Here is a 27,731-nt window from a genome sequence, read left to right as displayed (position 1 = left end):
ATGTAGGATTTGATATGGTTGGTCATGGAGGCATACAGGTTCCATATGGTATCTTGTGGCACATTGCTTCACATTTTCTGTAACTGAGCTTCTAGATCATGCAAACCTGTAGGCTGATGAAGTTGGCATCCCAGATGGTCTCATACATATTCTATTGGCAAGAAATCTGGTGAGTGGGCAGGTCTCGAAGTGTGACAGTGTTGTGGAGGCATTCCTTTGACACCCTTTGATGTGTGTGGCCAAGCATTATCCTACTGGAAAATGCCTCTTGAAAGTCCTGCCATGAGAGACAACACATGTGTCCTGAATATACCACTGAGGTGTCATTTTACCTCATACCACTACTAGGGGTGACTGTCTAATGCGATGGTGCCCCTAGACTATCAAACCAGCAGTAGGGGGGCAGTGTGGCACTTACCAGCAAAGGCAGGATAGATGCACTCACTCCTAGGTCTTCAGACATGAATGCATCTATTGTCAGTTCCTAAACTAAACCTGGATTCATTGAAGACAACTTGGTTCCACTCTGTAGCAGTCCAGTTTTGTTGTTTATGACAGCATTGCACACAAAGGCGACAGCAGGTGGTTGTCAAAGGTAGTACAAATAATGGGCACCGTGAGACCAAATGTTCTTCAGTCAAGCACCTGGAAATGTTCCAATGGACACAATGGCCTGCAATGATGGTGCCACCTGTCTCTAGCTTGTGGATCATGAAACAGTTAGAGCTTGTCAGATGATCAGATGATCCTCTGTACTGGTGGTCCATTAAAGGGTGTCCTGAGCTTGGTTGCTTGTGTGAATGCCCTCATGTATCCACTGGTCCCAACATCTACTAACAGCCGGGTCAGATGGCGGGCAATTCGTTGATATGACCATCCAGCTTCTCACATTCCATTAATGCGCCCCCTCTCAAACTCTGTTAACTGGGCAAAATATCTTTTTGCTTCATAAAGGGGCGTCTAGTGGTCCACCAGGTCTACGCAAGTTGAAAAGAGATCCAGTACATACAATTGACCTCTGAGAGCCTTTTTATAGGCCAAGGGTTGAAACACTTTTAGGGCCTTGGGTGACAAGACAGTTCATCTAATCATTTGCATTTCTGCTTGAAAACAGCTATTCTGGCCAAAATGTTGCTTTTTGTATGATGGAATGAATAAAGTTCTTTTTTAACTTTCACCATTGTATGCTGCCACTACCTTTGTATTTGCCTTGGACCTATTTTGGAGACCATGGTTCAGATCTCTACTTAGTGGCTTTGCATGGAATGTACCCTCGTTAACTATAGCTGGACCTGAATGCTGTTGGTAAACTATATTTCCTTTTCAAGACTGTTCATCTAATTACGCCACAACTCTAATCATTTGCATATCTGTCTGGAATGTAACTGCATGTCAATTTTTGCAGCAAAACAACAACTCCTTCTAGGTACTTGATTTTTTTTAAGAGAGTGTATATGTTAGAATGCAACTATATATAGATTACATACTTTTAAACTAGATACTAATATAGCTAATGGTTAATACTACATTTACCCCCTCCCTGCCCTATGACATACATGTACATCATGGTAGGGAAAGGGTTCCTATGAATTTCCATACATGTATGGTTTATGGATAGTATTGGGTTTAAGAATTGACCCACGCAATCTACAGCAGTAGGCAGCTGTAACTGACAGATGGAGTCCTGCTCTGACAGTAGAGATCAGCAAAAACACTGATCCTTGCTGTTAACCCTTTACATGCCACAATCAATTTATTGCATCATATATGGAGTTAACACAGAGAGGAGCTTCCTCGTGGTGTCATCAGCCCTCCGTTATGCAATCACCAAGAGCCGATGGATTGCCATGGCAACTATACACCAACCAATGGCCTTTGGGTCTGCCAAGACTTCTGATGTGAATCAACGTTGATAATACACTGCAGTACAGACATTCTACAGAGTATTATCTGAGTGATCATAAGATCACAGGTTCAAGGCCCCTTAAGGTACATATAAAAAGGTGAAAAAAAATTAAAAAGTAAAAAAATCTACATAATAAATACAGAAAAGCTTGTCATACACTTTTTCCCTTTTGTTGAAAAAAAAAAAGAATTAAAAATTATATGTTTGGAATTGCCACATCCTTAACTACCCATATAACAAATTAAATATATTTTAATTCTGTACAGAAAGATGTATTTTAAAAAAGTTTAAAAAAAACGTAACCAAATTGCTTTATTTTCCTTAATTTTGCTTTCCAAAAAATGCAACAAAAATGATCAACAAATATTATATGTACTCCAAATGGTACAAATAAAAGCCACAACTCATCATTCAAAAAGCAAACACAGTCCATTTGTGGAAAAATAAGAGTGTGCGATCTTTTGATGCAGCAATTCCCCATAACATTTTTCTTCCCCAAAAGAGTTTTTATTATACAAAAGTGGAAAACTTAAAAAATATATATAATTTTGGTATCATGGTAATCATACCAACTGCCAGAAAAAAGTCATGTGAGTTATACCACAGAGTGAACACTGTAAACAAAGACCAAATTAATGTTTTCCTTCACCATAGATAGTGAAAATCAAACAAAAAAGGTATACAACTTGCTATATTTAGGTTGATACAAATTCTCCACGTGTAACATGTGTGACCAGAGCTTGTAGAAAGTGAAGTGAATCCTGGGGAAACTTAAAGAGGAGCAGAAAAAGGGAAATTGTTCAGCAATAAAAGTCCAAAGCTTTATTAAATTCAAGTCAATAAAATTAAAAGACAGTTTTGTGAAAAACTATGCGAACCCAGGCATTTTGGCTTTAGTCATAGTATAATAAGCAAATTTAAAAGAAAAATGATGTCACATATGAAACAAAGCTTTGTTTCAACCATTACATCCTTGTCCTTTTAAATTTGTGTTTCATTCTATGTTAATTATATTATTATTATTATTATTACTATTAAGGCTATTTATAGCCAAAACAGGTAGGTTTTTCTAGTTTTTGGCAGTACAGTCTTTTGATTTTATCAATATGATTTGGATTTAATAACGTTTTGGACTTTTAATGTTGGAGCATTTCCCTTTTTCTACTGTTCTTTCACCCTGCTCACCAAATATTAATAAAATCTATGCATTACATTTTATGTACAACGAAATGGTACAAATAAAAACTGCAGCTTGTCACGCAATGAACAAGCTCTGGCTATAGCTATGCTGATGGAAAAACAAAAAAACTATGGTGAAAATCCCCAAGAATTGGTGTTCTTGAGTACCAAACTAGACAATGTCCTTAAGGGGTTAAGATCAAATTTTATCCCATTACTCACTTTTGTTTAAATCTATCTAAAGCCTTATGGCCATACTATGTCTCCAAATTGTGTGGAGCCATAATAAGACTTCAGTGGTGGTATATGGGAATTACTTTATATCTGTCAAATGTTAGATTCGAGGGAGGCAAAATATATGTCATGGTGCATCGGCTGTTGTGTGTTCAAAGCTTTTCGCCCCAAAAAGCATTGTTTTTAGGAGAAAATAGTTCTGTAAATGTGGAAACTGATGACATCTGTAGGGCACTCTGCTTGTAATGGAGAAGTTGCCTGATATACAGTACACCCCCAACAAAGCCTCATATGATATCTCTTCGGATCTGTGATACAAAGCTGCAGGGGACTCTGAGTGCTGCCATACTGCCTCCAGCACTCAGCTTTCTGGTAGTTTGCATATCATTAGTTAAGTGTTTTACTGAAATACCTGAAATTATAGGGTTATTTCAGGATAAATAAGTAGAGTGTATAAATTCCTATTAGCCTTGTAAACCTATTACATGCTTTTTGGTGGATACATTTTTTTCTCATTTTCAGACATGGCAGTTGGCTTAGACTTGCTATACAACTGGAACTTTATGAGACCATTTAGTTGTTATGAACTAATGTGGCTTGAAATTTACACGTATATGGTTCCCAAATGATTGGCTCTGCCTGCTAGTAAGTTAGAAAGGTTGCTCTGCATAAATGTGGCCAACTCATTCATTTAATTACTGATACAAATTACTGAGGTTAAGCAGATAGTTAAATCCAGGTTTAGAATAAATCCAGTTAGTTGCAGAAGGTGTATAAATGAAATATGTCTGTCTTAAAAGCGATGTTTACACCAACATATTATGTATATTGCTGCACACAGCCATATACATTTCCAATTACAGCTGCAGATAGCTTCAATGTTATTGAATTGTTTAATCAATTGAATGGTAATCAAGGCCTAGATAGCAGAGAATTACTTTAATATGTATTAATACTCCCTTTGTGTTTCGGTCCTCGGTTTCATAACAGTTTGCAGATGAAACAGCCAGATACTTTGTAGAAAAATGAATTAAGATGCAAAGTGTACTTTATTCCAGAGTATAAAGGTATACTTACATGGTACAATTGTTGGGGCTATAAGCACCCAACAGCCATGCCAGTGACTATTGTTCCTGTGTTTTACACAGGAGCAATAGTCGTTCAAGTGAATGGAGGCAGAGGGAGCCGAGTGTCACTCAAATATTAAGCACCTCCTGTTTACACCGAGTGGGAAGCCACTCAGCAGTCGTTCCGTTTCAGTAAGCTCAAACAGAAAGACTAGCGACAACGGAGCAACGTCTTGCTCAGTGCGCTGTTGCTGGCTGTGTGTGCACAGGCCAACAGTTGCCCAAAATCACTCATTTGAGCAATTATTCTGGCAACAATTGGCTTGTATAAATGCACCTTAACCACTTAATGACTGTCAATACACCTTTTAATGGTGGTCGTTAAGGGGCCTTATTTGTTTTTTATGGCACTGCATTAGAAGCCTGGCATGGATCTCCTGTGTCAGCAAGAGAGGGTGCTTGGCTATCAGATGACAGCCTGGCACTTGCTCTAACAGTAAGGACCAAAGAAACTTCCAATAACCACTATTTCACCCTTTACATGTCATAAAGGGCTGACACAGGGTGAGATATTCAATTCTCACGCATTGGACTCCCAATGTGTTTATGGGGTCCCGATGGGCTGCTTTGGCACCCAGAGGCTTGATTATGGCCCCTGGGTCTGCCAGGTATGGTGGCATATGAAGCTCAGCCTCTGGCTTAAGTTTAGCTGTGTAAAAAAAAGATAAATGAAACTAGAAAAAATATGGTGTGTAGAGAAACCACACAGAACAAAACACCACAAATTTGGTTTGTTCGCATTCATAATGACCCAAGTAAAAATTATTTAACCTGCATGGTCCAAACCATAAAAAGAAAATACAAAAAGCATGGTGAAAATAGCTAATTTTGCCCATTTTCCTTACAAAAAGGGAATAGAAAGAGATAAAAAGTTGCATGGATCAAAAGATGGTACCATTAAAAAATACTACCCGTTCAACCAAAAAATTACCTCATGGCAGCATCATTGACAAAAAAAGGAAAATGCTATTGAATGACAGCTGAGAGATGCCCCTGATTGGTCCCTCCGCTGAGCCAATCAGAGGCAGCACTCACTCACCCATTCATGAATGGGTGAGTGAGAGCTGCCTCTGATTGGTGAGGGCTGTGACCAATCAGAGGCAGCCCATTCAGCAGGCGGGGATTTTAAGTCCCCGGCTGCTGAATACTACACACAGCAGTTCAGGAGAACTGCCGCTGGCCGCGCTGAACTCCGGCTGCAGGGACAAGGTGAGTATATATATATATATTTTTTTTTACACATTTTTGGATGTTTTTCAGGGAAGGGATTATATTTTAAGCCCTTCCTGAAAATTCATGCTGCGCTCGCCGGCAGCCCATTGCTTTTAATGGAGCCGGCTGTATTGCCAGCTCCATTGAATTTCAATGGGTTGGACAGCGCTCCTTTGATCGGGCCCGTTTCGCCGAAAACGCTACTAGCTGCAGATTTTTCGGCGAATCGTCGGCCCCAGTCACGCGATTTGCAGATGCGCATCCGTCATGCGATCCGCAAATCGCGGCAAAAATAGGTTCTTTCACATGTTTTGTAGCCTGAAAGAATCCATTGGAAACCACGAGCATCACATACATGCGTAGCAAGATTTTGTAAGCCGTGTGAAAGAGGTCTTATACGGCTTTTAAAAGTTGTGCTTCCACCTGTGCTATTAAAGCACTTTACTGACGTCAATAATTATGGCTATTTGAGCATTGTATGGTACTGTTTGTTCACAATATGGCAGCCTTACTGAGACATCATACACCAGTATTACATAAGCAATGTATGGTATTCTTATTTAGACACAGTATGAAACTATTATTTCTACAGGTATAGGGCAGTATCATTTCTCCCTTTCTAAAAACTGAAGGCGCTCCCTCAATATGTTTACCCAGGGGTTTAGATGTATCCCAATGATACCCTAGGCACAATGAACACTAAATAAAATGGAAGGCACCATTTTATTGCTACGCTGCCAAGACAGGAAACACAGTAGACATTGAAGTAATTGGTGGGACCGTATGTTTTATTTTTATTTATTTCCATTAAGTGCATATAAACAGCATCGTAACTTGTTTTCAGTTCTTCAATTAATTTAGGGGTAAACTTATTTTTTGGTTATAAACTATAAGCTTATTTTTTATTTTCCTTCTTTAAAGTTAATACTGAAAAATGCGATTTGGAATCTTACTGATTGTAAATCACAAAGATTTCTCATATCAAATAATGAAGCAAATTATACTTGTTTTTCAGCACAAATCACATTTAATATTGTTTTCATGGGCATTGACCTGGATTAGGCTAGGTATGCAGTGCAGGAAATGAGTCATGGCAATCTCTAAGCACAGTTGCATCTGTTATTTCAATGTATTTGTTAAGGTAATGTTTAGTTACATATTTGGCATATCTGGAGGACAAATGCATAGACTGAAACATATTTTGTCTGTTCTTTATTTCAGGTGGACAGTACCTAATGAATATGATTTGGAGACAACTGGCTCACACTGAATCACTGAGGGACTTCTCTGATGTAATCATTTACCTGCATGATGTTCTGAATATGGGGAATGTACAAAATTAAATTGGATGTTGTGATTCTTGTGTTGTGGTTGCTACAGACACTGATCATTTATCTGGTGAGCCATCCTAAATTGTCACTTAGTGGGCACTGATGATAGCATCTAGTAGATGCAACTTGAAAGGATCCACGTTTTTGCATAATAAATTACAGCATTGGCTTTCGGACTATGTCTTTGGCAAGGTGGGCTTTGGAAAAAAAATCGACAAAATCTGGCAGCCTTTCCACCATGTTTCTGGTCATAAGGCTGTATTGGATCTTAAGCCTGATACATACGGTTGGAAGTCAAGAATATGCCCACTCCATCCGAGTGGAAGGGGACATTATACTTGGTGGTCTTTTTCCAGTCCATTCAAGAGGAGAACGAGGGGTGCCTTGTGGGGAACTTAAAAAGGAAAAGGGAATTCACAGACTTGAGGCAATGATGTATGCTATAGACCAGATAAACAAAGACCAGGACCTTCTCCCAAATATTACTTTAGGGGTCCGGATCCTTGACACCTGCTCAAGGGATACTTATGCCTTGGAGCAATCTTTAACATTTGTGCAAGCTTTAATAGAAAAAGATGCTACTGATGTCAGATGTGCAAATGGGGATTCACCTATTTTTACCAAGCCGGATAGAATATCTGCAGTGATTGGAGCTGCAGCAAGTTCTGTTTCCATTATGGTTGCTAACATATTAAGACTATTCAAGGTAAGGCATTCTGTTTGAATCCATATTTGTAGTGCTTTGTCTATGACTAACACACTATTTCCTTCAAGTAGAATAATTTATGCAGAGCATGCTTCTTTTTATGGTTTACATTGCCAAGCTCTGAAAGCAGCATGTGTTATTGGAGTACTGAAGTAAATGAAATGTTTGTCTGCCAAGAGCCTTTGCATTCTCACTTTCTTGTTTTAATGACCCATTTACCCCTGTTAGTGCTGGAATCATCTTTGTAGCAAGTGAATATAATCTGGTGACGCACAGTAATTTTGTACTTCTAGAAAAGATTTCTGCAACAAGATATGTTTTTGAGTTCCTTTTATATTTTCTTGCAAACAGGGAACACCATTAACAAAATACATGGATCAATAAAGTCAGTAATGAACATTGTGTATATTGTGCCTAACAGAGAAATATGTAGATTGAATGAGAATCCTTGAGAATGCAGAAATGAATCAGGCTAGTCTCATAAACACTTGATAATTTCTTTTTTTTACACTAGTAACATCCTAAATATCGAAATTAAATCCTTTCAGAAGATCATTGCTAAAAGTTTATCAACTCTATTTATGGGAATTGACAAAACAGGGTTACCATTAAAGAAATAGACACTTCCAACTTTATATAGAGCCATTAAACAGGTAGACATGTAGACTCACAATACGTGTAGCAACACAGAATTAGGATGAATGTTTTTGTGACTGCACTTAACGTGACATTGGCATCACAAGAGCGCCTGTGGAGACACCTGTAGTAGAGGAACATGTGGCTTGTATCAGTGAAAAGACTCAAACATAGAGCATTTGTAACTTAGTCACACAAACATAAAGACATAGACTTAAAGCATGTAAGTATTTTGACTATACCAATAACACTTTGGCTTCTATGAAACACAGAAAATCTCTATTTGTTTTATAGTAACTCTGTATATCTAAAAACACACACAGATTTAGCAAAGTTCAACTGTTGGCACCTAATCAATTAAACTGTGGCACAAAAGTTTTACTTACCCTGTAAATAGCTTTTCAATGGCTTGTGTTGTGTTAAGATAACTTGTTGCAGCGAGTTATTAGTGTTGGTGGGTTAAATTTTGATGTATCTGCACATTTTTTAAAAAGTGGATGTATTCTGAAAATGTAATGATGAATCAATTAGAAATGATCAATAATCCTTAATGCAAAGTCATTATTTCCATGTATAAGGCAAATGCCATATGCCAGATAAGCTTTATCTGTATATCTTTATTTATTTTTCTATGTTAGACATATCATGGAATCTTCCTTCTAAGTAAATAAATAAGTTTGTGTAAACTTCTTTTATTTACCATAAACAAAGTCTTTTAGCTATGAATTTGCACTTTTGGCAACTGCTGTGGATTATAGCATTGTTTATATGACAATACAACTTTAAACATTGGAGGTCTTTATTTTTCTGTTGAAAAAGCATCTTTCAGAAGTTTCATTTGATATAAATGATATCAGTATCGTTTCACTCTACTTTAAAGAAGTCATAATGTGAAATATACAGTAAATGTACAAACATAACTAATGTGTCTGAATCAGCATATTAGGTTTCCCTCACACATAGTCTATTTGCAGTGTTTTTATAGGCTTGTAAAAATGCCATGAATTTCATGTATTTTTTATGAGCCTTTATTGGGTGGCTTTTTGTAAATGCATTTATTCAGCTATTTATTTTTCCTATAGACAAGCATATGGGAAAATGCCTGAAAAATGCTATAACCAGAGCATGCTGCAATTCCAAAAAATATATTGACTTATAGCTGGAATCAGAATGCTGCACTTTTTGCTGCAAAAAAGCAGAGAAAAAATATATAATTAAAAAGGCTGCTGATTGCTATGAATCACAACAGGGGTGGGGGTGGGGCAGACTTCGTGATCTGCTTGTTGTCAAAGTAGCATTCTAACAATTAGCGATTGTCCAAACTGGAGAACTCTTTGAGTTTGTTTCTTAACCTAGCATACAGATTATTTGGTATGAATGATAAGCAAAATAAAAAGAATATACGTCAGATGGATGCCTTGAAAGACTGATGTTGTCTGTTGAACGTCCATCACCATAGGCTCCCATGTTAAAAATGTATAATTTGAAAGAATGTTTTTTTTTTACTGGATGACTGTGACAAATGCCTCCGATAGATAGAATTTATTGTCCATCCATTAGGGCTGTTTCAGATGAACGTAGTTTTCAGCGCTGTTAGCTGACAAATGCTCGCTGCTAACATCGCATTAAAGATCACTTGTATGTGCTTCTTTAAGCTCCATGAAGTAGCCAGTTCACACAATCCGAGTTGCGGGCTGCATGCTTTCAAGGCTTCCGTAGGAGCTTATGGAAAGCATGCAGCAAAGATAGGACATGTCCTATCTTTGCGCACCTCAGAGCTGACATGCGAGTTTGCACTCATATGTCCTATCTTTGTTAGGTGAGCGCAGTTTCACGCTCCTAACAATCATCCATGTGAACGGTTGTATAGGAACTAGAGATGAGTGAGCACGCTCGGTTAAGGCAGTTACTCGAGCGAGCATCGCTCTTGTCGAGTAACTGCATATTGGTCAGAGCAGATTCTGGGGGGGGGGGGCGGAGGGTGGAGTGGGGGCAGCGGGGGGGGGGGAGAGAATGAGAGAGATCTCTCTTTCTACCTTCCGCTACTCCTTGCCGCCCCCCGTTTACCTCTGCCGCCCCCCGAATCTGTTCGGACCAGTCTCCCATGTAAAAAAGATTTACGTGAAATATATACTTTTTTTTAACTGGATGCCATGAGATTGTATTCAATTGGCATCATGACAAATTTTATAAGGCCTCTTTCACATCTGCATTAATATTTCTGTTGTCCATTGCACTGAACAATAAAAATACTGGAAATATTGTCATATGCTGTACACGAGCGGTGCCCATGAATGGATCCCATTGACTACAATAGAGTCCTACATTTTCTGGCATACCACCCCTGGATTTCATGCCAAGTCTGTGCCAGCAGCGCAGAATGGAACTACCAGCATGGATGTGAACATGGCCTAAATTATCACAATTAAAAAAATTGAGGGTGGACTCATCTATACATATAAACAAACAGATATTGGTAATAATTGTGTCATCTTTTTAAAACAGATATCAAGAGGAACCTCGGTGGGCAAACATAGCACAGCATGCCATTCAGTTGTTTAGTTCTATCAGGAGAAACAAATACCTGGAAACTGATACTGAACTGAAAAAATACCCTTTTGAGTGTCCAGAGATCTCCTCTTCTTTGTTACACTCCATTATAATCTAAAAGAGGGGGCAGAGATGTGCCAGATGGATGTTTCTAGTGGAGATTGATGCAATTTATGAGACAAAAGATCTTTAACCTCTTAAGGCTACAGGATGTACAGTTCCATCATGCAGGTTCGGGGTGTGTATGGAGGGTGATCACGGGTTGATCCAGCTTCATACAATGCGGGTGCCAGCTGTTTCTTAAAGCTGACATCTGCCTGCAGCAGCTCTGATAAGCCGTGTTACTCACCAGAGCTCTTAACTCTTTAAATGCCACTATCAATTTCAGACAGCAACATTTAAATCCCCCGATTGATGTTCGGGGGTCCCGCACTGCTCTCCACAATAAGATTTCAGGTTGCTTCTGGAAGGCCCATAGCAGATTACCTATCAAGCAAGATAGATTGCCTATCAGATTGCGGTATAATGTAATGCTTTGGTATTACATCATGCTGCAGGAGCGATCAAAGCATTGCAAGTACTTTTCCCCTATGGGGACTAAGAAAAACTATAAAAGCTAGCGCAATTTTTTTTATAAATTAAAAAAAAAAAAAAGATAATACAAGTTTAATTAAAAAATAACCCCTTTTGCCATATTTATAATAAAAGAATCTAAATAGTAAAACAAATAAAAGCATATTTAGTACCGCTATGTCTGATCAACGTAACTCATTACTTACACTGCACGGTGAACAGCGTCAGAAAAAATAAATAAACAGCCCCAGAATTGTGCTTTTTTGTTCTTCAATAAAAAAATGTAATAAAAAGCAATCAAAAAGTCGTATGTACTCTAAAATGGTACCAAGGGAAACTGCAGGACATCCTACAAAAGATGAGCCCTCACACAACTATGTCAACATAAAAATAAAGTTATGGCTGTGAGAAGATGGCGGCAGAAAATAATTTTAAGAATTAAATATCTTTGAAAAAAAATAAAAGGAGTACAGAAAAAAATATATAAATTTGGTATTGTAGTAATCGTAGTGACCAGTAGAATATAGTTATCATGTCATTTTTGTTGCAGTCTGTACGCACTAGAACCAAGATGCACCCAGATATGGTGGAATTTAGTTTTTTTTCCATTTCACTCCATTTAGAACTACATGGATGGTTAAATAAAGGTGTTATGATTTTTTTAAAGGGAGAAGGAACAGTTTTCACCATTTCTGAGCTGCTCTGTAATCATTTTTATAGTATATTATTTTGGGAATATTTAATTACATAATATATGTTACTTTTTCATTGCGTCTTTGTTCAGTTTGAGTAGGTGAGAATTTTCCCATCTCTGAGTGCTTCTATAGGCTGGACCTTATAAATGTGCTCAGTGAGGAAACAATAGTCCATTTTCCCAGTTTCCCAGCAGTAAATCAGTAAATCTGCGGCCACATAATAGGCCAGTACAGAGTAAGTTACTAAATAACATATTCCAAGAGGTCTGGAATGAGTCCCTAATAAATACTCAAGTGCAGACATTTTGATTGTAAAATTTGCAGTTATACAATGTGTGTAGAGAAAATAACCATAGCATAGAGCAAAAGGGTTTTAATTTACTGTTTTAAAATGATTGTTTTAACATTATAGAAAAACAACATATTGAGGGCAGATTAGCTAAAATATCAGTTTTTAATCAAAACACTTCTATGGCAGTTTTGTTTGTCCAGGATTCATGTAACATATTGTCAACCAGTTCAACAAAAACTATCTTTAAGGGAACTTAAGAGAGCCTCCTGAGGGTTTCAGTCGTTGCTGACAGAAGCTACTCGGAGACATCTGTAAGTATTACATTTCAGATAACTATACTTTTCTAAGAAGTTCAGAACAAAAATCTAATCATACCGTCAAGGAGAGTAGACAGTTGAAACAAGACTTTCAATTCGAAAAGCATAAAAGAATAATAAAGTCATAAGAAACATAATGTCACAATTTGTCTTGTACAATATTTTTAACTAAAAAGAGTACAATTATATATTAATTTCTATATGAAGGATATCACCTCTAAATAACTATATTTGAGGAAGATATTTAATGTAATTATTCAGCTACCATGTGCTTTGTGTTGCTGTATGTTGGGAGTTTTCAGTATGATATTGCATATATTGGGAAATACCTTGTGGCAAGCTGATTCTCAGTGAATGATTGGTTTACCTACAGAAGTGTCAGAAGACAAACTTCAAGACCTCGAACCATGAGGCTCACACTAAGGAGTTAGAAATCTAACCTAGGAGCTATAAATTTGAGGAGTAGAGTAAGCAGTTGTAGCAGTAAATAATTGGAGCAATTCATAGTTAACGAGTCAGAAAGTTTTTTGTCCTCTAATGTTGATCTGATCCCTGATTTTGATGCCTTCATAAGGTCTAAGGGGCAAATTTGATAAATGCATAAGTGATAGAGAATGACGTAAATCCATGTGACAGAATCATTCCCAATCAGAGTGTGTTAAAGGTTGTCTGAGGCCTTCCAAGCTGCCATAGATGTGGAATCTTTATCAAGCATAGATTAAGGCCCAATGTACATGGCTGGATTTACATTGCGGAATCTGGCATCAACCTTCAGATTCTACAGCAAATGCCGTCCATAGCATGCAATGTAAAAGTGGGTTTCCATGCCCACAAGCGGAAATCGATTTTCTGCTCACTGGTGAAAAATCGCTGCATGCTCTATTTTGAGCTGGATTCCATGCAAATGGCTTCCATTGAAGCGAATGGAAGCCATCAGTCTCGCGGCCCTTCTGAAATCATCATTGCGGAAAGGTCGCGGGATCCGCGTCATCACCTAGCGACGGCACGCTCACATCTGCAGTATAGAAGAAAAAGCATCTGGACAGATACGCAGGGCTCACCGGCCAGCACCAGGTCGGATTCTGCTGCAGGATCAGACTCGGTCATGTGCATTCGGCCTAAAAGCCTGCCAGATTTTCAAATTAAAAAGGAATTTACACTGAATCCATAGTGAAACTCACAAATTCATCTTCACCAATAATTATTATTTATTTGAAGACAGCATACATTTATAACAGACTGGTGTGCAATATGCATTTTTTTTCATAACCAAGCTTGACAGTGACTGTGCTCCTGCCCCATCAAGCCTCTGGCCTACTGTCATTACATTTATGCCTGAACCACAACTAAAAACATTTCATTAGCACTTCAATCAGTTTCATCCCACCATCAACTTAACACACAACTACTCCTTTACTGAAATAAACTTTCTGGACCCTATCATCAAGATGCAGAACAATAAAATAGAGATATCAATGTACTATAAGTCAAGTAACTACCCAGCGTACATCAAACATAAAAATACCATTGTCTGCAATCAAGCTATTAGATACAACACAAGTTTTAACTGCATAGATAGGGACAAACACCATGGTGACCTGAAAAGGACATTTTTGTTTAGGCCTAGCATCCAAGAACAGTTAATAACCAAATTGTGACACCACAAGAATACCTAGAAGTGATCTCCTACAATACAAAAAAAAAGAAAACTATATGGTGTCTGTGGTGGTTACCTAAAACCCATATCTTGAGATGTTGAGGAGAATTGTGGAAACTACTAGAGATGAGCGAGCACCAAAATGCTCGGGTGCTCGTTACTCGGGACGAACTTTTCGCGATGCTCGAGGGTTCGTTTCGAGTAACGAACCCCATTGAAGTCAATGGGCGACCCGAGCATTTTTGTATATCGCCGATGCTCGCTAAGGTTTTCGTTTGTGAAAATCGGGGCAATTCAAGAAAGTGATGGGAACGACACAGCAACGGATAGGGCAGGCGAGGGGCTACATGTTGGGCTGCATCTCAAGTTCCCAGGTCCCACTATTAAGCCACAATAGCGGCAAGAGTGGGCCCCCCCCCCCCCCCGCACTGTCAGCATAAAGATCGTTCTCCTCTGCCATAGCTGTAACAGCTGTGGCAGAGAAGAACGATGTTTGCCCATTGAATTCAATGGAGCCAGCAATACAGCAGGTTCCACTGAAAGCAATGGGCTGCCGGCGATCGCGGGATGAATTGTCGGGAAGGGCTTAAATATATAAGCCCTTCCCTGCAATTCATCCAGAAATGTGTAAAAATAAAAATATATACCGGCGTATAAGGCGACCCCCCAACTGTCACCTTATACGCCGGGAATACAGCGGAGCAAAGAATAAAAATCATTACTCACTTCACCCGGCGTTCTGCGGTGCTCCTGTAGGCTGTCGCTCCCTCCTGGTCCCCGGCAGAGCATTGCTTTCTGGATGCAGTGGTTGAAATCCCCGCCTCCAGAAACACACGTGCCTTCAGCCAATCACAGCCATTCAATGACATCATTGTCATTGGCTGTGATTGGCTGAAGGCACGTGTGTTTCTGGAGGCGGGGATTTAAAGCCCTTCGTAGAGAAAGCAATGCTCTGCCGGGGACCAGGAGGGAGCGACAGCCTGCAGGAGCACCGCAGAACGCCCGGTGAAGTGAGTAATGATTTTTATTCTTTGCTCCGCTGTATTCCCGGCGTATAAGGTGACAGTTGGGGAGTCATCTTATACGCCCCGTCGCCTTATACGCCGGTATATATTTTTATTGTAACACATTTCTGGATGAATTGCAGGGAAGGGCTTATATATTTAAGCCCTTTCCGACAATTCATCCCGCGATCGCCAGCAGCCCATTGCTTTCAGTGGAACCTGCTGTATTGCTGGCTCCATTGAATTCAATGGGCAAACATCGTTCTTCTCTGCCACAGCTGTTACAGCTGTGGCAGAAAAGAATGATTTGTCTTCTATATGTTCTCAATGGGGTCGGCGCTGCTGCCGTCGGCCCCATTGAGCGCATATAGAGAAGAGAACAGAAATCGCAGATCGCACATAGGTGCGATCTGCGATTTCTATGGCCTAAGAAGGACCGTTGGGGTTCTTGAAGCCTAAAATCACTCCTAACACTCTCCCTATAGCAGCTCCGGCATCAACAACACTTTCCCTGAACTATGTCAGAATGCATCTGTGGCGAGCCGCGGGAGGGGCAGATTTTAATACTCGGGTGACACCTGATCTCGCCAGCCACTCACTGCAGGGGGGTGGTATAGGGCTTGAACGTCGCAGGGGGAAGTTGTAATGCCTTCCCTGTCTTTCTATTGGCCAGAAAAACGCGCAAATTTCTCAAGGAAGAAAATGAAAGTAACCCGAACATCGCGTGGTACTCGTCACGAGTAACGAGCATCTCGAACACCCTAATACTCGAAGGAGTATCAAGCTCGGACGAGTATGCTCGCTCATCTCTAGAAACTACACAAAGTATTATAAAAGCATAGCCACTTAAATTTACATTTTCCAGCACCCCTTCTTTTATGTTATAGGCAGCCTCCTAATCTGAGAAACATCATTGTCTAAAACTGTCCAACAACAGGAACTTTTCCCTGCAACCAGAAAAAAATATCAAATCTGTCAATATATAGTAACCATTGATAAAATAAAGATTCCCAACACACATCAAGATTACAATATTCAAGGTTCATGCACCAAATGTGATCTACTTACTCGCATGTACCAAATATCTTTCTGGTAGACTCTATGTTGGTGCAGCAGTGCAGAAGCTTAGAATGAGAATAAACCCTCATTGTTATGCAATGAGAGAAATAAAATGACAGATCTACCTCTGCCAAAGCAGTTTTGTAGCCCTGACCACAACATCACAGACAGAATTATATTGATATTAAAAGGTCACTTCAAATCTCAGAGAAAGAGAAGAGTCTGAGACTACTAGCTCATCACAACGTTTGACACACTCAGAACAGGAAGGAATGTGTTATATGGATTTATATCATTCTACATAACTTAAATGGAGTTTGTCACCTTGAACAGGCTGTCTCAACTGCAGGCATCATGTTATAGATCAGGAGGAGCTGAAAAGATTAATATATAGTTTTATGGGAAAAGATTTAGTACAACTTGTATTTTATCCATTTAAACCTCTGCTTATTCTGAATTGAACAGTCCAATGGGCGGAGCTATCAGTGATTGACAGCTACCCCTGTGAGCACATTCATACACAGATAGCTGTCGGTCACTGATAGGACCGCCCATCAGACTGCTCAGCTCAAAATTAGCAAAGGTTTAAATGGATAAAATACAAGTTATGCTGATTCTTTTTCCATACACCTATATATCATTCTGCTCAGCTCCTCCCACTCTATAACATGATGTCTGCAGACTATACTGCATATTTGAGCTGACAGACTCCCTTTAAGGAATATGTGCTTCAGACTTTGTAGGGACATCATAACCATGGACAAGATCAAAACCTTCACACACCTTATCTATGAACTGCTCTGATTATTTATTGCTATAACTCTATATTCTCTACTGATATTGATACTGCTAATTCTACCGTACACTTATTTACATACTATTACTTTAGATTTCCTTTAGTTGGTTTTCTCAAATACGTTAATTTCATATCGCCCTAAATAGTATGTATCAGCTGAAATCTAATGATTTTATTATACTGACGTTATACGCAGGAAGCATGAGGCTGCGGCAGCTACCACTGGAAGGGAATTGATATATTTTGGCTCCTGTCAGACAGTCTAGTTACTGTGGATATACTACAGGGTCGCTATCTCATTACTTTTGGAAACCTGCAATGTCCTTAGAGGCATTTTTTTGCCAGTCTGTCTGGCTTCGCTTTTTGTTACAGAGGTCCTGCTTCGTAATCTTTTGGAGTGTGAGGAAAACAGCTATAGACAGAACATTTCAGATAATCTTTCTTGCTGGCAGGAAAAATGCTTCTTGAAAAACTCCCTACTATCCAAACAGTTTTTCAGCAGCTAGTTACTTTAACAAATAAAATTGTTAGGAAATGTTTTAATTGCTTACGCTATTTAGCAGCAGGCACGGACAAGATAAAAGTCATGTTTATGTATTTTGCTGCACCTTAATAACATTTCCTTTCCATAGAAAAATATGGGAATTGCCTAACTGAGAAATAACATAGATTGCTTATTGGTTGATGCAATATTAGGAATCATTGACATTAAACCTTTCATGACCAAGTGTCATTGGTGCTCCTTTGTCCAGGTCACATGCTGCAGGTCTGTCATTCCTGCTTTCAAAAACTCATAACCGTTTTACTTTTCTGGACTGTATGAGGGCTTGCTTTTTGCAGGGCTACCTGTAGTTTTTACGGTACCATTTTGGGGATCACACAACTTTTTAAAGTGTTATTTTATTATATTTTTCTTGGAGACGGGATGACCAAAGAAGCACAAATCTGGCACGGAATATATTTTTTATTGACTGCGTTCATGTGTGGGATTAGTAACGTAATTTTTTTAATAAATTGAACCTTTAAAAATGTAGGAATATAGATTTTTTAAAATATGTTTATTTTTTGATGCGCAACTGGAAAAGGAGACATTTTTAAACCTTGTTTTTAGTCCCTGTAGGGGACTTGAGCTTGCGATCATTTGATCACTTATACTGTATAATGCAATACTATGGTACTACAGTATATTGTAATACAGACTGCCTATTAAAGGCATGTCACAGGCACTTTTTAATAGGCAAATAATCGTGGTGGACCTGGGGGTCTTTAGAAGACCCCAGGCGACCATGATACTTGGATGGCAACTTGGATCATATTGCGGAGGGGCTGTTTGGGACATTTAAATGGTGCTGCCAGAATTGATAGTGGTGTTTAAATGGTTAACAGCCATGATCCCTGATCACGGCTTTCAGAGGTGGGTGACAACCGATATCCATCCTGTATAGAGCGAGCTTGCTTTCCAAGCCCATTGCATACACAAGATATGCTGTGGATGTCTATGTATATTCTAACTGCATGGGTTATGTGCAGTTAGGATGTATATAGCTGTATGTGTGTCAGTAAGGGGTTAATGTCTAAATTTGTTGTTGTGCTTTTTTTTCCATTTCTTTGTGAACATAAAACAGACAAACCGATCCTTCAGCAATATTTTCCTTGTTCACTTGCTAAAATACATTTTGGTTAAAAAAGAGGTTTCATGTACAACAATGACTTATTAATTATATTGAAAGTTGATAAAAATCTAATTTGTTGACCCTCACAATCCCTAAAACACGGTTGTTGGATTCCTATTCCCTGTGGGGACTATTGGCAACACACTGTTAAATCTACAATTAATATACAATGTTAATGTGTCCTAAACATGGATGTTCCCGCTACACAATGAAATAATGCTACAGTTGGTGATGAGTGTTGGATGCACAACACAGAACATGAATTTGAGGAAAAAATAAAATTGCCTGTCTAGAAGTTGTGATAATAACAAGCTGCAAGACTGTAAATAGCTGGCTTGGAATTCTTTGTGTGATATCCTTGAGGAAAAATACATCATTTTACTAAGAGGCGCTAAAGCTAAACACAAAGAAAAACACAATTTATCAAACAATGCCTTTAAAAATAAGCATTCCAGTGGGAATTTCTTCTGGCTATAATATTTCCGGCTAGTAGTAAAGAGGGACATAGAGCTAGCAGCACAGCTAGGCTTTTAACACATCTAATAATATTTTAGAGTTATAAGCAGATAAAGAATTGGATCTGTTAAAGAGGTTGTCCACATCTAAACTACTGATGACATATCCTCAGCACTGTCAATCAGAGCTCCTGCCGATCAACTGCTCACCAGGCCATTGACAGTTTGTACGGGGACAGCTCTTTGCACTTTTCAGCAGTCCAGGTTAGTATTGCACGCACACTTCCAATGGAATTCCGAAAATGTAGAAGAGTCATCTAATTAAAAAAAGTGATAGTGTCGGATTTTATCCATGTTAATATAATATGCCCCAAATAATTGCCTGTGCCTGAAAGAGTGATCTGAAACTGATGACCCAGCTGCCAAGTAAATTAGATTGTAGATTTGATTGCCAATGGATACTTTCCTCCTGCGGATACAGATTAGCTTTATTTGTGTCAATCTATAATCTGGACCCATTTACAGAGTTTTTGGTTGCTTTAATAAGTATTCATCAGTTTGTAGTCATAAGAAGAGGGTAACAGTAGAGAATTGGGATACTGTTACAAAAAGAGGAGGTGAAGGAAATGCAGAGAATATTGTTAAAAGGAAGGAATATTGCTGCCAAAGGGTGAAGTCCTCCCAAAGTTGGGGTTCTGCTGATAGTATCCAAATGTGTGTGCAGAAAATTGAAGTGGAGAGTCATTGATAGGAAAAGCTTTCATGATGGTCTGCATATGTCATATGGAATAAAGTAGAACATGTGCTACTACAATCAGAAACAATTGTGTGCAATTGGATTTCTTGTTTAGACTCTGTATGGAAGTATTATTTGTATACCATATGGCAGAATTTGAACACTGCATAGCGGTGTTATGTGAACTTTATATCTATATATTATTTGTATGCTTCAAAGAGGTATTTAGGGCATGTATGGTGGTATGTTTGTGTACTTTATAGCAGCAATATTTATGGATTCTACAGTGGTAGTAAGTAGAAAGTATATGAAGTTATTATTTGGGTTCTGAATGGTGGTATTAATTGTGCATTGTGTTACTTGTGGCAGATTTATTCATGTTCTGAATGACAGTATTCTTTGGACTTTATTTGGCATTCAGGTATTGTTTGCACAGGGTATGATAGTACATTTTTAGCCCTTGTATGGTAGTAATATTGATATTGAGGATATCTATGTTTGTAGACTCATAGGGTAGCTACTAGAGATGAGCGAACGTACTCGGATAAGCACTACTCGTCCGAGTAATGTGCCTTATCCGAGTACCGCTGTACTCGTGCTGAAAGATTCGGGGCGCTCCGCTGCTGACAGGTGAGTCGCAGCGGGGAGCGGGGCAGAGCGGGCGGGAGAGAAGGAGAGAAAGATCTCCCCTCCGTTCCTCCCCGCTCTCCCCTGCAGCTCCCCGCTCCGCAGCGCGTCCCGAATCTTTCAGCACGAGTACAGCGGTACTCGGATAAGGCACATTACTCGGACGAGTAGTGCTTATCCGAGTACGTTCGCTCATCTCTAGTAGCTACCATTACAATAGGTAGCTCTGTGCAGGATTGTTCTATCTCTCATTGACTATTTTAATGGGGATCATTGCATGATGTATATAAGACTTCCAAAACCCTTGTGGTGTTCTTCTTGAGGAAAAACAATACCTCCCTGGACTCACATTGATGGCCTCTCACCTAGCCAACCAGAACTCTACTATACTCTGATTAGGGTCAATAACCACAGAACAGCTGTTTATACATTAATATTCTGCTTTGATTTACATCCCTAGTCATGTTGCAGGGGTTATTACAAGGTAGGATTTTGACTGATAAGGCAGCTACCATTCTAATAGATGGTGCTGTGGAGGATTATTTCATCACCCATTTGCATGGGTCCATAACAATTATACTGGCTATTGCATGATTTGATTTATGAAAAACAGCATAAAATATTTAAGCAAAAATAACATCTCAAACTTTATTTTTTTTCTTTTTAAATTAAATCTTAGGGGTTTTTTTTATAGTCACACGGGCGTTTTTTCACGCGATTTGCGGATCGCATGACGGATGCGCATCCACAAATCGCGTGACCGGTGCGCGCAAGTCGCGCGCAAATCGCTCCTAGCCGCGTTTTATTAGAAATGGGCCGGAGCTGTCCAGCGCATTGCATTCAATGGAGACGGCAATAGAGCCGGCTCCATTTAAAGCAATGCGCTGCGGGCGGGCCTGGGATGAATTGTCGGGAAGGGCTTAAATATATAAGCCCTTCCCTGCAATTCATCCTAAAATGTGTAAAAATAAAAAATATATATATACTCACCTTCTCCCGGCAGCCGGAGCTCCGCGCGGCCGTCCTGCAGTGGGTGTGAAGGGGGTGTGAGTCAGAGCTGCCCCCTGATTGGCTCAGCGCTGAGCCAATCAGAGGCATGTCTCACTCACACCCATTCATAAATTCATGAATGGATGTGAGTCAGACCTGCCCCTGATTGGCTCAGCGCTGAGAGGCAGCAGTCACTCACCCATTCATGAATTCATGAATGGGTGTGTGAGTGAAACGTGCCTCTGATTGGTCAGGGCTGTGACCAATCAGAGGCAGATCATTCAGCAGGAGGGGATTTTAAAGCCCCGCCGGCTGAATAGTGCCGACAAGCAGTTCAGGAGAACTGACAGCGGCCGCGGCTGGACTCCGGCTGCAGCGGAAAGGTGAGTATACAATTTTTTTTTATTTTAACACATTTTAGGATGAATTGCAGGGAAGGGCTTATATATTTAAGCCCTTCCCGACAATTCACCCCGCGCACGCCGGCAGCCCATTGCTTTCAATGCAGCGGCTGTATTGCCGGCTCCATTGAATTCAATGGGCAAACATCGTTCTTCTCTGTCACAGCTGTTACAGCTGTGGCAGAGAAGAATGATTTGTCTTCTATATGTTCTCAATGGGGTCGGCGCTGCTGCCGCCGTCCCCATTAAGCGCATATAGAGAAGAGAACAGGAATCGCAGATCGCAGATAGGTGCGATCTGCGATTTCTGTTCTATAATTTATCGGACGAGCGCATAAAAAGCGCTCATGTGTCCGATACCATTGCAAAGCAATGGTTTTATAAAATCGCCAGACGCATGCGCAAATCGCGGCTAAAAACGCCCGTCTGACTAAGGCCTAATAATTAAACTTAATACTATCTAAAAGTTATACAGTGCAGAGTTAGACTAGACAGTCTCAAATAGCACCAGATTTTATCTGTCCAATTTTAAGACGGTCAAGTCTAAGATTAGACCACCTATTGGTTGGCTTAGTTTACACCAAATATTGCGCCAAACTAATAAATTAGAGGGAACATACACAAAATACACAAAAGGCCATTTTAAATTCTGTATTAAAATCTATATATTAGACGTGGGTTTTGGTGCAGATTGTTTGTACATTGGAATACTCTGTTCCATGTGAAAGTACCCTAACTGCGCTTGAACGTGCTGTCCTGTGAAACATAAAACATACATCCATAAGAATGGAGGTCACATGACAATAATAATTTTTACACTGTTGCATCAGTATATATTTATATGAATAAGGATCTTCATATTGAACATATAACCTATTATATCATTATTTCCTAAAGTACAAGATTGCTTTCATGTCATGTTAAAATCAAAACAAAATGAAAGTTTTCTTTTCGTTTTCTCCAATATTTAACAAATGAATTTCTGTATTAAAAAGAAAAAGTTGTCTTTCAGTTTGCCATAATCTAAAAGTTGACTGGTTTACAAAATACAACTCTACAAGTTTTTATGGCTTATGAGGTCATGACAGATTGAGGTACAGCTGTGGTTCATGGAATGGAAAGAAAAAGCTGGGATCATGACAATGGTTCGCGTAGGGAGTCATTTGCCTCAGTTATCAGGAATTTGTTGCAGGACTGTGTATTAGGTTAACATTGCTCTGCTGTTACCTTTGCAGCTTTTCATCTCCTCTATTCTGAGCACGAGCATCAGATACAGTACTGCATAAGATTTGTGAGACTTATACCATGGCTTGAGGGGCTATCTTGGGATTATTGTGTGTTGCAAGAAGCCAAGAACGAAAGAAAAAGCCTACAACTTCCAATAAGCCCTAGAGAAATTACTTAGCTTGTTCAGGCATGCCAAGGTGCACAAAAAAGAAATGAGATTAAAATGCTCCAGCTGGTTGGCTGTCTATAGTCTCGGTTATTTTATCTTAAATCTTCCATTTCCCTGTAAAACTCAATTCAGATCATAAGTATTTATTTTTAATTGTTATTAGATATGTTATGTCGCTCAATACATAATACAACACATACAGGGTTATCAGGTTGTATTAGCCATATCCAATGCTTATTTGCACAGATCTTTTCCATACACATCTTTATTAATTACCATATTGGCTAGAAAGAAGCAGAGATGAGCATGAGGCTATGATGTTTCTCAAATACCAGCAATTTGTCTTTCGAGGCCATAACAGCCACTGCCTGATTTCCATTATGCAATGCTACAGTAAAGAATGTTCCACTGCAGTCTTGATCAATATGGGGTCACATGGTGTTTCCTATGGGAAAATCTCCTATTTACCCAAGTACCTGATGTAGCACGGTTTCTTGCAAAAGAAGGAGACATCTCCTTTAATCTAATTATGGACCATAGCTAAGGAGTTTTTTCCTAAGAGAAAAAATCTATATTTGAAGCTATATATACGGGCTTATTGCAAATTATTTACCTGATTTAAAACACTCATAATTCACGTTTAATAACAATGAGATACATAAATTTGATATAAATGGAAACAGAAACTCAAAAAAATATGTTTTTCATATCAGAGGTGTTCAATGTGAGCCCCATTTGTCACTCAGTCACTTATCTACACTTCAGAGACCAGGAGCTATGTATACCTGCAGCCTGGTCCTCTCCCTATGGTTCCCCTATTAGCTGTGCTGGCATGGTAACCTAAATACTCCCAGCAATTACTGAAGAAGAGGCTTGTCCTCAAAACGCGTTTGTTCTGCTGGTTTTACTCCCTATCTAATAAAATTTTTATATCTTAACATCATCATCATTTTTTGGAGTCATTGCACCTTGAGCCATTTTTCTCTCACTCCCACTGTGTATATTTGTCACTTGACACACATCGAGCCTGTAGTCAAGTTCCTGCCATACACGTTGTAGGGTATCATGATTGATTGATGCAATGGCTTCTGTGCGTACTCACAGATCATGCATGTTGGGTGGTAAAGAGGGCATGTGGACTCTATCTTTAACACTTATTCAGAAAAAAATCACAAGGCATAAGGCACAAGGCCAAGGAAGATGGTCACTATCATTATTACCTCCATGGACAATGCATCTGTTTAGTAGTTGCCTTTTGAGCTTACTTCTGACTTCATTATAAAAATGGGAGCTGTCTTGTCCTGTTTTGAAGATGAAATCTAGGATTTCCTATTCCAGCTGCAGCAAACGCCATATCTGTATCATGTCCAGGTATGAAATCCCCATGATTTGTTTCCACATGGAAAAAGAAGGGGCCATACACTTTCTTTCAAGTTATAGCACAAAACACGTTCACCTTGGGGGAGTCGCACATATGCTGCACGTAGACAGGTGGGTTCTCACTCCCTCAGATTCTGACATTAAGTTTGGTAACTGTACCCAATACGTGGAAGGCGGCTTCATCACTAAACACTAAGGATTCCATGAAAATATCGCTTTCCATTAGAGTTTGCACACTCTCGCAGAGAGAACATTGCCCTGCTTTGTCATCCAGTTTCCGGTCCAGTAACAATTGCAATCAGTAGGGATAACATTGCAAACTTTTGTGCAGAATCTTTCATACAGTCGGCTGGAGGATGTTCAGAGCTCTACTTGCTCTGATGGTGGATCTTTGAGGACTTCGTGTGAAACTTCTACGGGCACACTCCATTGTTTCCATGCTTACTGGTGGAATGGCCGGATGATTTTTGCCTATAGATTAATTTGTTTTCCTTAAAATTGGAGTACCACTTATGAATAGAGATGAGCGAGCATACTCGTCCGAGCTTGATGCTCGTTCGAGTATTAGGGTGCTCGAGATGCTCGTTACTCGAGACGAGCACCACGCGGTGCTCGTCTCGATTAAACGAGCACTGACCATTGAATTCAATGGAGCCGGAAATACAGCCGGCTCCATTGAAAGCAATGGGCTGCCGGCTAGCGCAGGATGAATTTTCGGGAAGGGCTTAAAAATATAAGCCCTTACCTGAAAATCATCCTAAAATGTGTAAAAAGTAAAAAAAAAATATACTCACCTTGTCCCGGCAGAACTATGTTAGCCCATTGAATTCAATGGAGACGACAATACAGCCGGCTCCATTGAAAGCAATGGGCTGCCGCGATCGCACAATGAATTTTCGGGAAGGGCTTAAATATATAAGCCCTTCCCTGCAATTCATCAAGAAATGTGTAAAAATAAAAAAATATATATACTCACCTGGTCCCGGCAGACGGAGTTCAGCTGCGGCCAGCTGGCAGTTCTCCTGAACTGCTCTCTGTAGTATTTAGCAGCCGGGGATTTAAAATCCCCGCCTGCTGAATGAGCTGCCTCTGATTGGTCTGAATTCATGAATGGGTGAGTGAATGCTGCCTCTGTTTGGCTCAGCGCAGCTCTCAGCTGAATGACAGCAGTTCAGGACCACAGTGCAGGGGACAGCAGGAGAAGACACGGCTGTGCCCTGGCAGCTGAAGGGAGGTGAGTATCTATTTTTTTTGTTTTTTTAAATCACTTTTAATTCATTTCCAGGGAATGGCTTATATGTAAAGCCCTTCCCTGAAAAAGAATTCAGGTGTGCCAGCGGACTATTGTCTTCAATGGAGTCGCCGGCAGCAGCAGCGGCTCCATTGAAGAGAATGCCTGAATTTTTATTTTTTTTTACACTAAAATCTTTCTTTTTCAGGTAAGGGCTTATATTTTTAAGCCCTTCCCAAAAATTCATCCCGCGCTCGCCGGCAGCCCATTGCTTTCAATGGAGCCGGCTGTAATGCCGGCTCCATTGAATTCAATGGGCTAACATCATTCTTCTCTGCCACAGCTGTTACAGCTGTGGCAGAGGAGAACGATCTTTATGCTGACATAATTATTTATTTATTTTTTTACACATTTTAGGATGATTTTCAGGTAAGGGCTTATATTTTTAAGCCCTTCCCGAAAATTCATCCCGCGCTCGTCGGCAGCCCATTGCTTTCAATGGAGCCGGCTGTATTGCCGGCTCCATTGAATTCAATGGGCGAACATCGTTCTTCTCTGCCACAGCTGTTACAGCTGTGGCAGAGGAGAACGATCTTTATGATGACAGTGGGGCGGGGTGGGGGGGTGTCTCACTCTTGCCACTATTGTGGCTTAATAGTGAGACCTCGGAGCCCAAAATGCAGCCCTGAATGTTGCTCTTCGCCTGCCCTATCCATTTCTGTGTTTTTTTACATGACTTTGGGGATTTGCTAAGATTTTCACAAATGAAAACCTTAGCGGAGCATCAGTCATATACAAAAATGCTCGAGTCGCCCATTGACTTCAATGGGGTTCGTTACTCGAAACGAACTCTCGAGCATCACTGAAAGTTCGACTCGAGTAACGAGCACCCGAGCATTTTCGTGCTCGCTCATCTCTACTTATGAATTGTGTGTCCACTGGATGGATCTTCCCTAAACTTTATTTGAAATTGACATAACACACTAATAACAGACTGGTAGACATGAGAATCAAGGGCACAAAATGCTCTCTGGTCTTCATCAGTAGCCATTTTGTTTCATATCCCACTAATGATGATGGCAGACTAAAACATTTTGTGCCTCATTCAGCAAAACTATGTAACAGTAAGACTGTTCTGTTGCCCTGCTACACGTATATCTATACATATATACAGGGCTATATATATATATATATATATTTTTTCCTTGGGTTTGATAAGAAAAAAGTTACAAACAATCCTGCATATTTATCTGAGGCATAAAAATCTCATTAAAATCTTCTGCAGCCATATGCGCCTGTGTTCTCATGTTAATTAGTAAATGTACACATCATAAATTAGGAACAAAAGAGACAGCTCTAATTGTGGAGATAGGAGTAACAGTGTGCATAATCGTATAGAATCCTTTCTTTTCATGAATTATTGTGGGTTTTTTTTGCATTTTTCAATGATATTTTTTATTTTATTTTTATTAGTACGGAGGATGGTAAAAAATTAAAAAAATGTTTAAAAATTATTTTAATTATGCAGTTCTGTCATGTTAATGATCAGATCTGGTGTACGCATGATC

At 39.6% G+C, this 27,731-nt stretch overlaps 1 protein-coding gene across 1 annotated transcript in view; it reads left to right on the top strand.

Moving 5' to 3' along the window:
- Nucleotides 1–27,731, top strand: part of GRM8 (glutamate metabotropic receptor 8) — a 962,395-nt gene that overhangs the window by 21,593 nt on the left and 913,071 nt on the right. The window contains exon 2 of the mRNA XM_066591862.1: nt 6,880–7,695. Coding sequence (XP_066447959.1) covers nt 7,168–7,695 — 528 coding nt within the window. The 5' untranslated portion in view covers nt 6,880–7,167. The remainder of the gene's footprint in view (nt 1–6,879; nt 7,696–27,731) is intronic.

Source organism: Eleutherodactylus coqui, chromosome 2, assembly GCF_035609145.1.
Source record: "Eleutherodactylus coqui strain aEleCoq1 chromosome 2, aEleCoq1.hap1, whole genome shotgun sequence".
NCBI lineage: Eukaryota > Metazoa > Chordata > Amphibia > Anura > Eleutherodactylidae > Eleutherodactylus > Eleutherodactylus coqui.
This window is presented reverse-complemented; position numbering and strand designations above follow the sequence as displayed.